The sequence below is a fragment of the Zonotrichia leucophrys genome, chromosome 5 (genome assembly GCF_028769735.1).
Source record: "Zonotrichia leucophrys gambelii isolate GWCS_2022_RI chromosome 5, RI_Zleu_2.0, whole genome shotgun sequence".
Taxonomy (NCBI): Eukaryota; Metazoa; Chordata; class Aves; order Passeriformes; family Passerellidae; genus Zonotrichia; species Zonotrichia leucophrys.
Window position 1 is genome coordinate 54,255,044 of NC_088175.1, and position 12,584 is coordinate 54,267,627.

The 12,584-nt window shown below is 41.0% G+C and overlaps 1 protein-coding gene across 3 annotated transcripts in view; it reads left to right on the forward strand.

Annotated features, from left to right (window-relative positions):
• Positions 1-11,949, forward strand: part of SYT9 (synaptotagmin 9) — a 72,105-nt gene extending 60,156 nt beyond the window's left edge. The window contains exons 4-8 of one of the 3 annotated variants that reach the window (XM_064715686.1): positions 3,943-4,063; positions 5,092-5,263; positions 5,855-5,984; positions 6,560-6,716; positions 7,697-11,949. In XM_064715686.1, coding sequence (XP_064571756.1) covers positions 3,943-4,063; positions 5,092-5,263; positions 5,855-5,984; positions 6,560-6,667 — 531 coding nt within the window. In that variant the 3' untranslated portion in view covers positions 6,668-6,716; positions 7,697-11,949. The remainder of the gene's footprint in view (positions 1-3,942; positions 4,064-5,091; positions 5,264-5,854; positions 5,985-6,559; positions 6,717-7,696) is intronic. The other 2 variants (XR_010440652.1, XM_064715687.1) reach the window with 2 other exon arrangements.
• Positions 11,950-12,584: the final 635 nt, after the last annotated feature.

A 12,584-nucleotide genomic window follows, 5' to 3' on the forward strand; every position in this document is an offset into this window, starting at 1 on the left:
TGTGACAGAGCATGGTGCCTGCATCCCCCCAGAGAGATGAACACACACCTGCAGATTCTGGGGGCCCTGGGATTGCAGGTAATATTGAAAGTGGCTGACGTGTCCACAGCAGCTCAAAGCCACACAGCCATGAGCCAGGGTGCTACAGAGCCATATTTGCGGTTTGTAGAGCGATTGCAAGATGCATTAGAAAGACAAATAGTAAATAAAGAAGCCAAAGAACAATACATCAATCAGCCAGAGATAACGCTCAGGAAGAGCTGTTAGCTTTCTCATGTCGGCTCGAGTCAGGATTCTGTTTTTAGGCCTTTGGCTGCTGTTTCACCACCCCAGGGGGCAGACAAAGTTTGTGGGGCTCTCTGAAGAACATTCCCTCGCTAAACCTTTCTAAATGAACCTTGAGGACCCACTGTTTGTAACAATTGTCAATGTTGCCCTTTGGTTAGAGAAAACAGGGAAGAATAGCCAGGGCAAAGGGCAAGGCTCTCTCTCTCATAAAAATCCTTTCCAAACTTTAGAAAACCTTTACAAATAGCCAGTATGATGGAGTAGTCATTAATTCCCTAGACTTTGAAATGAAATTATGAGAAGTTAAGGCCTCTTTTTCAGACTGAGAGAAGGATTTACATGGCAAAAGGTGTCTTTTCCCTGCTGCTTCCTGCAGGCTGCCCTTCAGTCACATTCTCAGGCATTGGCTTGTGAACAGACCCTCTCACAATCATCTGTGACCTATTGCTGCAACACCTACAGCTTGTACAACTGGAAAAGGCTAAAGAAATCACAGGCTCTGTTTCCAGTATAACTCTGTTTTTTCCCATATAATGTCCAGTGCAGTTTTTCAAGAAGCATTAATAAAGTACTATTATATATATATCACACATTTATATATTATATATTATATATTATATATTATATATTATATATTATATATTATATATTATATATTATATATTATATATTATATATTATATATATATTATATATAGTATATCGTATATAGTATATTGTATATATCACAGCATTTGCTAAAAAACCCATCCCCGTGCAGGTGACAATTATTTTTCAGTTGTAAGACAAAGCTTTTGGGTAAGTATATTATGGCCTAATTCCTAACACTGCATTCAACACATGTGATCCATTCTTTTCCTAAGCAGTTCATTTGTGCAGTTATGTTTGCAGGGTTTGACTCTTCAGGTTGTTCTGTGCAGGGATGGGAATGGGACTCTGTGATCCTCGTGGGTCCCTTCCAGATCAGGACATTCTATGATTCTCTGATTTTCCTTGGCATCTGAATTCAGTTCCTAAAACAAATGTATAATAATTCATTTACCTATAAACTCCTTGATAAAAAATTGATAATTTTTTTAAATGTTCATTAAGGATGATCAAGTTGGAGTGGAAACTTCTGTATTTGGCAGAGGCAGTAAATTTACAGTACTCACAGAATGAATTCCTAGTCACCATGTGGAGCACTGGAGTTGAATATGGAGTATTCAATATGGAATATGTCTCTGGATTTTGTATTCAGACACACAAAACATATCTGCATCAAGTAATGTACTGAATGTCTAACATAATGTAGTACAAAATATATAAGAAGGATGTTCTGCAATACAGATATAAAATACATATATATCTATTTCAGTGATTACCTAAAATCCAAAATACTGTGTCAGTGCATTCTGAAACATTTGAAGTCAAACCTACCCCTATCCAATACAGATGAACTGCAAAGTGCTACAAAATAAATTACAAAAAAGTTATGTAAAATCCTCAATCAGTAGCTGTCCATATTTATGCATATAAATATGCCACAGCTGACAATATTGAAGTATGCCAAAATACACAGTTAAAACAACAGATATTTGATGGGCTCCTTTGTGGTCAGAGAAAACCTGACTGATTCTATCTTCTAAAGGGCAGTGACCAATTCAGGAAAAACAACCTATCAATATTTGCAAGAGTGACAAATTCCCAAAAGACGGCTTCAGTCAGTAATATCTTTAAATGGCTTTTGAAATTCTGGTCCCCTAAAGTTGCAGCACAAGAGAGAATTTCACAGCTACGAATCTCAGCCCCTCGGAGCTGGGGAAGTACATTTCCACGTTGGAAGTTGCTCTCACACTGGGAAGGACAAGTGAAAACTTTGCTTCCTGTTTTCCTGGTTATAGGTACCAAGCTCCAGCTGATCACTGGGAAAACCTCAGAGGTCAGTTATTTTCCTGTAATGATAAGGGCAGGTGTTAGCCAAGAGAAATTTCTGCTGGATGTGCTGACACCTCTTTAACCTGTAGGACTTCTCTCAGCATCCCAAGCAGCTTTGATCCTCCCACCAAGTGAGTCTGTGGCACAATTTGTTGCAGCAGGTTTGCTTCCAAGTGGGAGCTATCAAGAGGCACTAAACAGCCTGAGTCATAGCAGCCACCTCGATATTGTCCCAGCCTTTATTAACTTTTCAGCCACCCTGAAACACTGATCTTCAGAATGGAAAAGGTGATAAGGTTAAAAGCTGGTTATTCCTGACAAATGGCCCATAATATCAGCCTTTTCCTTCTTTGGCCGCATCTCTTAAATAACAGCACAAGGAAAGGACTCACTTTTGAGTGACTGTCCCTGTTGGGTTTTTAATTTGAATGAGCTGTGAGCTGAAGCAAAGGTGCCTCTCTTGAGCAAGGGGTTGGACACTGAGCAGAACTCCCTTCTGACACAACATTTTTCTACAGCTGTGTGCCAGCAATGCTTTCTGTCCTGCTTGTGTCCCCTGCTAACGCCTGGAGTGACACAAAGGGACTGCACAGGCTCTGGGCAGCAGCTGCCTCAGACACAAACCCAGGCTAGGGGCTCCTTCCAGGTATTTTTATTTCCTTCTGTGTCACCCACCACCCTTCAGCTTTTGGTGACTGAAAGAGAAAGAACCTGCTTGGGAAAGATGAGAAGCTATTGCACAAAGCTAAGTAAGCAAGATAAACATACCCCACAACAGCTGCATTTCCCTTCCCTAGAAAACCTAGAACATGGCTTTGAAATTGCAAGGATCGGGTAATTTTATTTTTTTTGCAGTCAAGAATGAAATATTAAGTTACAGGAAGCAGTTCTGTGAAAGTGTGAATGCACTGCTCAGTCAAAAAAATGCCAATCAAAACAAAGAAATAATTTAATGCAATCCTTCCTTTGATAATTTCTTAATTAAGGAGCTGGATTTCCCTCTTAAAAAACAGTGATGCTTTGTAGCTGCAAACAGGGTTTGTAAATTTTCTAGCATTTTTCTGGAACCCTGATGCCATCAACACAGGAAAGGGTTGCAAATTATTCTATCAATGAAACAGAAGGATAAATCTTAAGGAAGCTTGTCTGTGTGAGGCACAGGATGTTGTCATTGTTATTATTGTAATTATTATGATCAACAATTAATAATAACCCTAACTCTTCTTCTGGTGGAGACTGTCCCATTGCCATAGACACTTCAGACCTGTCATACCAGAGTTCATGCAGATTTAAGAGTTGGAAGAAGCTTTGTCCTGCCCAAACCATGGGGTTTTTTTTCTGTGACTGTCTCTGTGGCTTTCCTCCTGCAGACCAGAGAGAAAGGCACAGACATTTGTGGCTGCTTGTCAGTGAAACAGGCAAATCACTGAAATACATAAAATAGAACAAAGGTTTTCCAGTCCCTCACAGGGTACCTCATCATTTAAATGTGTGTCATCTCCAAGGACTGAGTGCTAGAAACTTTAACCTCATTTACCCTGGAGAACTTTGGTGGTCTAGCAACAGAGTGACTTGAATTTTGTATGCACATGGATGGCTGGCTTTTTCAGATATGTTTCAGAATGAGAATTCAGCTTTTACTGCAGATCCCCAAAGGTATATTTTTATCTTTAAATCCTGCTAGGATCAGAAAAATTGTTATTATTGCTTCACATTATCTTTCTTTTCTTGGAACAGGATAACGTGGATCTTGGTGACCTTATGTTTTCGCTCTGCTACCTTCCAACAGCTGGTAGACTAACTATTACAATAATAAAGGCAAGAAATCTAAAGGCAATGGATATCACAGGAGCATCAGGTAGGAATGAATTAAATGCTCAGTGTGGATTTCTGTCCCGTTTCCCTCCGAAGACACAGAATTCAACACTGTCAGATCCCAGAATGGTCTTTGAGAGGGGGGTGATTTTACTGTGAGCTCTACTTGAGTACAGGAGTTGATGAGAAATAAATAACACATTTTAGTTCTCTTAGATCCAGGCAACAGTTTAAAACAAGTTGCTCTGTCAGAAAGAGTGCAAGATTATTATTTCCAATGCCACTGTAATTCAGAGTAAAACAAGCTGGCCAAAATGCATTCCCAACACTGGGCATTTGTTTGTGCAGCAGACTGTTACAGCTGTGACACAGACTGGCCCTCTCTGACAGTCCCCAAGAGCCACTGAGCCAGTTCTGCTGTTGCTGGCATATGGAGAAAGTGGTGATCATCCCAGAATCCTTTCAGCAACCCTTTCAAAAGCCCACCAAAAAAAAGTGTAAACATAAATAATATTTCATAGATTACTTTTAAATACTAGCAGGGAATTTTAGAGTTCAGAAAGGAGCTACAAAGAAATAGCTTTCTTTTCTGATACATTCAGGAGTTTAAAAATAATTAAAATTCTCTTGAGAAATATAAGTCACTAATTGTTGCACTCTGAATTGTATTTAACCATACATCAGTAAATCCCATTGTGAAAAACATTGTCATCATCTGTCTGTCCTACAAATCTAACAAGTAATTAGGCTGCTATAAATAGGCTGATACACAGGCTGTTGTATAAAATAGTCATGTATAACATGCTTCAGTGGATATTTTAATACCCTTTGAGAAGTTGGTACACAACAAGGAGCTTCTTGATCCTAAAAAGTTCATTATGAGCAGTCAACCAGGTAAAGCTTTCAAAGCTGCACTGCCTCCCGTGCATTCCATGCTGACAGAGAAGCTCCAATCCCAGTCAGGTCCAGGAGATTAATCCTGCAAGCAGGTATGGACACACAATAACTCTCCCTTCACTTTCCATTTGCATTTGTCAAAAAAAATCAACATTGTTCTTATGACCCACACAGATCCCTACGTGAAGGTTTCTTTAATGTGTGAAGGAAGGCGGCTAAAGAAAAGGAAAACTTCCACCAAGAGGAACACCCTAAATCCCGTTTACAATGAAGCCATAGTCTTTGACGTCCCTCCAGAAAACATTGACCAAATTAACTTGTCGATAGCTGTTATGGATTATGACCGGTGAGATGCCTGTAGCTGTCAAATATTGGCTGATAGAATCTTGCACGCTGGATTTGCACCCAGAAAGAAAGTGGTTTTTTTTCCCTATAAGTGGGGAATTAATGTCAGGTTGAGCTTGGTAGAAGTCTCCAAATTTTTTTGTTTTACCAGGCAGAACTTCCTTACTAAGTTTTAAAACATAGATTTGCATCCATAACTGACATCATTAAGCTGCAGATGTGTTTGGCAGAACTGAGGTAACTGGGCATTTAAGCACTGATGTTCAGTTTGTACATTTATGCTAAGCCTTTACATACACACACTCCATTTATAAAGTCGTGTCTTAGAGCCTGTTTGCCTTTGCAGCTAATTACAGAACACAGGCAAAGAACCTTTTGTGTGCTACAAGGGGGGAAATATTTCAATATTTCAAATTGTTCTGAGCAGTGGGAAGTGCAAAGAGCAAGCCTACGTATTTCCTAGTGCTTTTTGTTCTCCGGGCAAGAATTAATCCTAAAACCCCCACGGTTAACGTTTCTGAATGAAATATGCAACTGGTGTGGTTCCAAAGGTAAAATTTTAAGAAAAAAATATTATGGACCATTTTCACAGTGTAGGTCACAATGAGGTCATTGGAGTTTGTCAAGTAGGCAACGATGCAGAGAGTCTAGGTCGCGACCACTGGAACGAAATGCTCTCGTACCCTCGGAAGCCCATCGCTCACTGGCATCCTCTCGTGGAGGTAAGGCTCTCATTTATTGCTTCCCCTGTGCAGATTCAGAAATGTTCTCCCACACGGCTTTAGAAGTTGGATAAAATTTTATGAGCAAACCCAAGATCCGCGTGCATGAGGTGAATGCTAGAAAAGGGTTCGGAAACGCTTTAAAGTTGAAATGTGACACGCAGGTTAAGTCTGCTGCTTTCAATTTTAGGGAGACAGAAGGTAATTGTTGTCTGTAATATACAGTTACGAAAACACCAAACATTATACTCTCGATTGAGGGTTTGGTTTTGCTTTTGAAATAAGATCTTGGGTAACTTTCACCGTTAATTGATGTAAAGAAATGGATCTTGTTTACAGAGCAATCAAGACTTATTTTTTTTATATACAACAACCTAATTTGACTTCTTTTCTTGTAACAATATATCATCCATGGCACTAGCACATCTCAAAGGATGCCTAACTGCAGTGACAAAAATATGTTTAAGTGTCTTTGGAGATCTGAGGCACTCATAAGAAGCGACACAATCAGAAAAGCTTTTCAAGGTTCCTATGGCTTTTTTTTTGTTTTGTTTTGTTTTGTTTTTTGTCTTTAGGGCCCTATTCAGCAGGAATGTTATGCAGGTCTTCTGCGCTTGGATGGCTGCCGAAGAGGCTTCCTCACCCTTTTAACCTATTCAGCAGAAATTTGGCATTCCTGTTGAACTCTTTCTTAGCCATATCCTCAGGGGCTATTCCACAGAGTCCAGTGGGGTAAAGATGTCCTTTTAATCCCTCTGTCTAATCCTCTCCCCAATACAGGGAACACTAATCCTGAGTCATGAGACACAGAAATTCATCAAAGATCGAACTAAATTGCTTCCTAAAGTTACCATGACTTGCTCCCATTGTTACTCTCACTGGCTGAGTCAGGCAGTGCTCCCAGTCAAAGGGAAGTGTCTTGTTTATGAACAGCCCCAGAGCTATACTCAATGTTGAAAGACAGGAAAGAGCACAGTGCCCTTAGGAGTGATGCTGTGGGCACTGATACTTGGAGGCAGGCAGTTCACAGCCCCTCTGAGCTTCCTTCCTGCACCAGAGTGCAGCTGTGCTACCACAGGGCCACTGGAGATTTCCCTGCTTGGTTTTGAGCTCTGGCCATAGGCAGTTCCAGAAAAGACTGCCAGGCATTATGAAGATGCTGCAAGCTGGGAAGAATCCCACAGTCTTGTCCTGTGTGCATAGGGAATTGTGTTTCCTGGTGCCACAGCAGCACAGGCTGAGCAGGGAGTGCCCATGGCAGGAGGAAGGCTCCATGCCTTCTCAGCACAGCTGCTGCCAGCAGTGGGGCAGCTCTGCCCAGGTGTTTGTGCCCCCAGTGACAGGGTAGATGCTGGCTGAAGTGCCACGCTTGAAATGCTGACCTGGGCATTTGGGAGCTCTCTGCTGCAGGCAAGTGTTGGCAGGAATGTCCTGACAGGGCACACGAGGTGTGGTGTAAGGGTTACTGTCGCCCAGAGCACAACAAGTGTCTCTTAGCAGAAGTTGTCTACATCCTTATATCCAACCTGTCTTCCCTCTTTGATAAATTTCATTGCAGCCAGAGCCCACAATTAGGTTTTGACAGCTCTTCCCTTTTCACAGGCATCCTGTTCTTTTCATACATGCCTGGCTAACTTCTTTAGATTTCATTGCTGTGGATTGCTTTTCATGTCACTGAAAGCTAAACAGAGACATATTTTTTTCCTTCCCAGGAATCAAGTGGGGGAGGGTGTCCAGCGCATCCAGGCTGTGCAGAGAAATACATACACAGCATATCATTTTGGTTCCTGAATCAGGATTAGACTCAGCGAGAGCTTCTGGAACCTCTGTGGCCACAGCCATAGGACCCTGAATATTTGCTGAATAGGACCCTCAGTCTTCTACTGTGTGAAGAGCTATTGGTTTCAAATAGCGTGATGTTATCCACTTGTAGCATTAATTCTCCAGCTGACACTACTGCTACTGATAGATTATTTGTATGGTCGTAAGCATTACCCAAATTGGAGTCATCATTTCTGTTCAGTAGAATAACCCAGGTTTACAAGCAAAATGATAGCAATGTAAACCAACAAATATGGGAAGCAGCAACAAATATTGTCCTTGTACTTGCAAAAAAGGTGCAGTATTGTGAATGATTAGCTTTCTTAGTATTTTTTTTTCAAGAATGATTGCCATCAGATACTTATTTTTTGATGACAAGTTGCGTCCTCAGTCTCAGCTGGTGCCTCCTTTCACCTGACGTGAAAACAAATTAATATGGCTCCTTGCAGAAATCCTTCAAATCTGAAAAACTGTAAAAAAAGTTCTGCTGGGTGAGAACAAGATGCATATGGTATTTGTAATGACAGCATGTTCTTTGAGGGAGGAGATAACCATCTGTATAACATGGAGGTTGTTAGTCCTCAACCTTTGTGGATGATTTTCCAGTCAGCGTTTCTGAGTCGTGTCCATGGCACTGCAGACTGTTGGAAGTGTGTCCCAGGTGGCAATGCTGGATCATACAAACACACACACACACACCCCCCCATGTCGTCTGAAAATGCTGTTCCAAATATATAGTGCCTGTGAAGACTTCCTTTATTATTTGTGGTAGAGTTAGCAGGGCTGTTTTACATGATGGTATATTGTAAATTCTGACAAATTCTGACCATTAAAAGAAAATGAATCAAAGCGCTGCATTTTGTCACGTAATGAAATTTTTACCCCGAAGCAGGATACCCTGGAATAAATTTTTCACCACTCATTCAGCCATGCATGGAGTTCTCTCATCCTCCAGTGTCTTCTACAGAGAACTTGACTCACATCTTTACATGGGAATTTTTTTGTTTAAAAGATGCAAATGCAAAATCTGTGTGTTTTATACAATACAGCTGTCTGCTGTGTACTTACAGAGAGGGAGCCCTGGTCATTAGATAGAGTTCAGATAATTTTATGTGCACACACATTGCTTCACATCTTGTATGTGATCAGTGTTCACCAAGCATTTTGGACCTGCACCTCTGCTGACACAAATATGCATGCACAGATTTGAAGAAATATCTAACATTTTGGCCTCAAGTCTAAAAAAATTAGTTTTATAACCTATCTATGAGGATCTTCCACAAAATCAGAATTACTTGTGGGTGAAGAATATCTTGGAACTTGCAGGAGATCTTGGATCTGCTGTAAATTTATGCTGCAGGTATAAATCAGCCAACAGCTCAAAGGGACATCAACTGAAAAGTGGCATTATTATAATTGCCAGTGGGTTGCAGTTCTTCTGTTTTATTACAATGCTCAGTTTATTTAATGTATCAAAAGAATTATTTTGAACAGAGTTCTTCTAAAACACAGAAAGATATCTCTGTGACCGTGAGCATTTCAAGTGGAATCCAGCAGACTTCAAAGGCTTAGAGATGAGGAAAACCTGCTAAATTTATTGAATTCTCCTAATTTTTGCTCATGACTTGCAAACTGTTACTCAGGCTGTGGCATTACTATGTGCTTTTTACAAATACCTGCCTTATCATAGTAGTGCATCTATGGAGTGATAGAGATTTTATATATTTGGATACTTCACTCTTCACCTTTAAACTCAACCAGTGATATTCCCTAGACCCTAAATATTTTTCTGCTCTGGTTCTGGTTGGCCAGTAGACTGCTGCTGACTTTGGGCTGTATTACAATAATACCACAGCCTGGAAGGACTGGATAATTCTGCTACAAACTCAACTGGAAACCCAGGGAAAGCTCTGGTCCCAATGCTGCTCAGTCTTTCTTCTCTGAGCTGTGATTCTCAGTGGTAATCACCAGTAGGCTCACAAGAATGGTTTCAAAGCTGAAACCCTCATTTATTTTCTTATTTGCTGTGAATGCATTATTACACTGTGTGGCAAGTATCGTAACTCTAAAATAGAAAAGAGAATCGCTCAGAAATGCATCTCAGCAAGATTTTAATCCCATTTTGCTCTTTAACAACCTGCTATTAAATTGTTACCTCTAGTTTTCCATAACAAGCCTCTGTGTCAGGTGCTGTTCTGTGACAAAGCAGTGAGTGGCAATGGGAAAACCTCCAGAGTTACTGACAGTGAGGCCGAGTGCCATGGACAGTGCCCTGATATTCCCATGACAGAACACTCACAGCACAACTCCTGTGCAGCTGAGTGCACACATATCTCTGTATCTGCTTCCACTGAAATCACAGGGCATTAAAAGCATTGCTGTTTTCTTTCGTTTTGCTTTTCCCTGCAAAAAGCCCTGGCGGTGGATAAGCAAACATTCATCTCAATCTGGGGAAGCAAGGACTACCAGAACAGAAAAACAATATGTAGCATAAAAAGCCCAGTGTTAAAATTGTTCTCACCAGCCATTGCATGGCTCAGTTTTCCACGCCAGCAGATCCATAAAACACAAAAGCAGCACATGTGAGACAGTTGTTACATAGAGGTACAATTCAATTGCTCATAGGGGAACTCCTGGATCAATACAAAATGAAACAACAGCAAAGGACAATGCAAAAGAATGAAAAAAAAAGAGGTTATTTTAGTCCACCCTTCTTGGCTTGAGGGGATGGTTGCTGAGGGGGCTTTTGGGTTGTTTTTATTCTTTGGTTTGGTTTGGTTTGATTTGGTTTAGTTTGGTTTCGTTCACGTGTTTTAAACACCAAGCATGGTATGTAGCTATATTAACATTAGCACCCAAAGCCAGGGACACAAGAGATATATTGATTTACATGGTTATCACCTAGCAACATTCCAGCACTGAGGGGATGTGTCTGCAACTGAAAAAAAAATAGCTGAAAACTCTTTTGGTTTAAAAGTAACAAACAATAAACGGGGGACCAGGAAATTCAGTCGAAAAATCTGTTTGGCCCAGCTAGAAATCCATCAGAAATGACTTTGTTGTTAATACATTTTGTTTGAACAGAAGGAAGTGATACAAGCCGATCAGGTGACTCCATCTGAAGTGTCATTGATGAAATGCTTTTTTCCCCTTAGAACAGCGCATTGCCAAACGATTGCATCTCAGTGTCAAGAGAGAAAACAATGGATCTCTTATCTAGTAGGGGGGGGAAAAATCATATAGTGAAAGTAATCCACAACACTGTAGAAATTAACAGGAGCCCCCTGTGCTGCAGAAAAGGGCAGCAGGACAGACTGGGTGACCTTGAACCTTGCTGCAGGTAGCGCCAACACGATTGGAGGTGACAGCCAGGCAGCGCGTGCGCCAGGCGCCAGCTGCATTCCAAGAATGGCTAGCTCCAGGAGCTGCATTCCAAGAATGGCTAGCTCCAGGAGCTGCGTTCACAGCTCCTTTCCAGCCCAGTGGGTTGGGCAGGGAACCCCAGCTGGGAGTTCTGCAGGGCCCTGCAGCTCCCTGGCAGCACATCCATCTCCTTGGAGCGCGGCAGTGGCGCTGCCCACCGCGGAAAGCATCACCCGCGGAGCAAAGGGGAAGGTGACAGGAGGACTTGCCAACACCTGGGCTCTTCATTTGCTCCTTTGTTTTGTCTGGGCTCTTTAGTTCCTCCTCCTTTCTGCTCAAACGTAGACATTGTAAAGCTGAGGTGTTTTGCTGGGTTTGCATGCTGGCCAGCTGCCATCCTCGATGCCCGTCGCGAAGGTGCGTGAAGAGAGGTGTGTTGTTTTCTGGTATCCTTTTGGTTTCGGTAGCACATCAGCATTGTACTATACTTTATTATTTCTTGTTCAGTAAGTAGTCCTGGTATCTCTATGTTTCATGTCTAATTTTGGAGAGCAGGGCCGTACCTGTATCGAGGCTCTCTCAATTAGGTGGGCATTTTGTTTGTTTAGTAGAAATAATGCATGATTCTTTTCGCGGTGATGGTTCGAGGGACAAAGAAATTCTTAATTTTGTAATATGTATTACAATCTTCTGAACACAAGTAAAAATGTACTGTGATTTATTTATATAAATCTAGTCTGAACAAATAAGTTTTGATCTTAATAAAAACTGTAAGAAATTGTGCAATTGTAATTTATTACTATTTTGTATTTAATAAATATTAAAGTTCAATTCATTATTCAGAAAGCCAGAAAACACTTTGGAAATGTTATTGCTCAGTTTTTCTCCGCAGATAACATGTTTTGATAAAGTACACGAGGCCAGAGAGAAAAAGCTTTTAATTTTACAGCACTCACACATAATTTAGGAGTTTGGATACTGAAACCTCATGTTTCATCTCATGTCCACAGTCATCATGGCAGAAAAATTATTTGACATGTCAGTGGTGAATCTCATCTGTGTTTCATATTAAGAAGCAAATCAAGAGGCTACAGAAGTGCTTCTATCAAGTGACATTGTGTTAAATTACCAAAATTAGTAATTAGCATGGCATGCTGGCAAAATTAGCAGTCCTCCTGTCAACACCTGACATGTAGCTCCAGGAAATTCTGAGAGGTTCCCTGGCAGAGCCCAGAAACAAATGGAAAAGAGCAAAAATATATCTTGTATGACCACACAAACTGCACCCAAAAAGGTAGCACTCCTGTCCTTTTCCTTCTCTTTTACACCAACTGAACTTATACACCCATCAGCAAGAGCCCTAAATGTCCATGACTTCTAATTAAGAACCTCTTTGTGCCTTTAGGGATCAGTTCA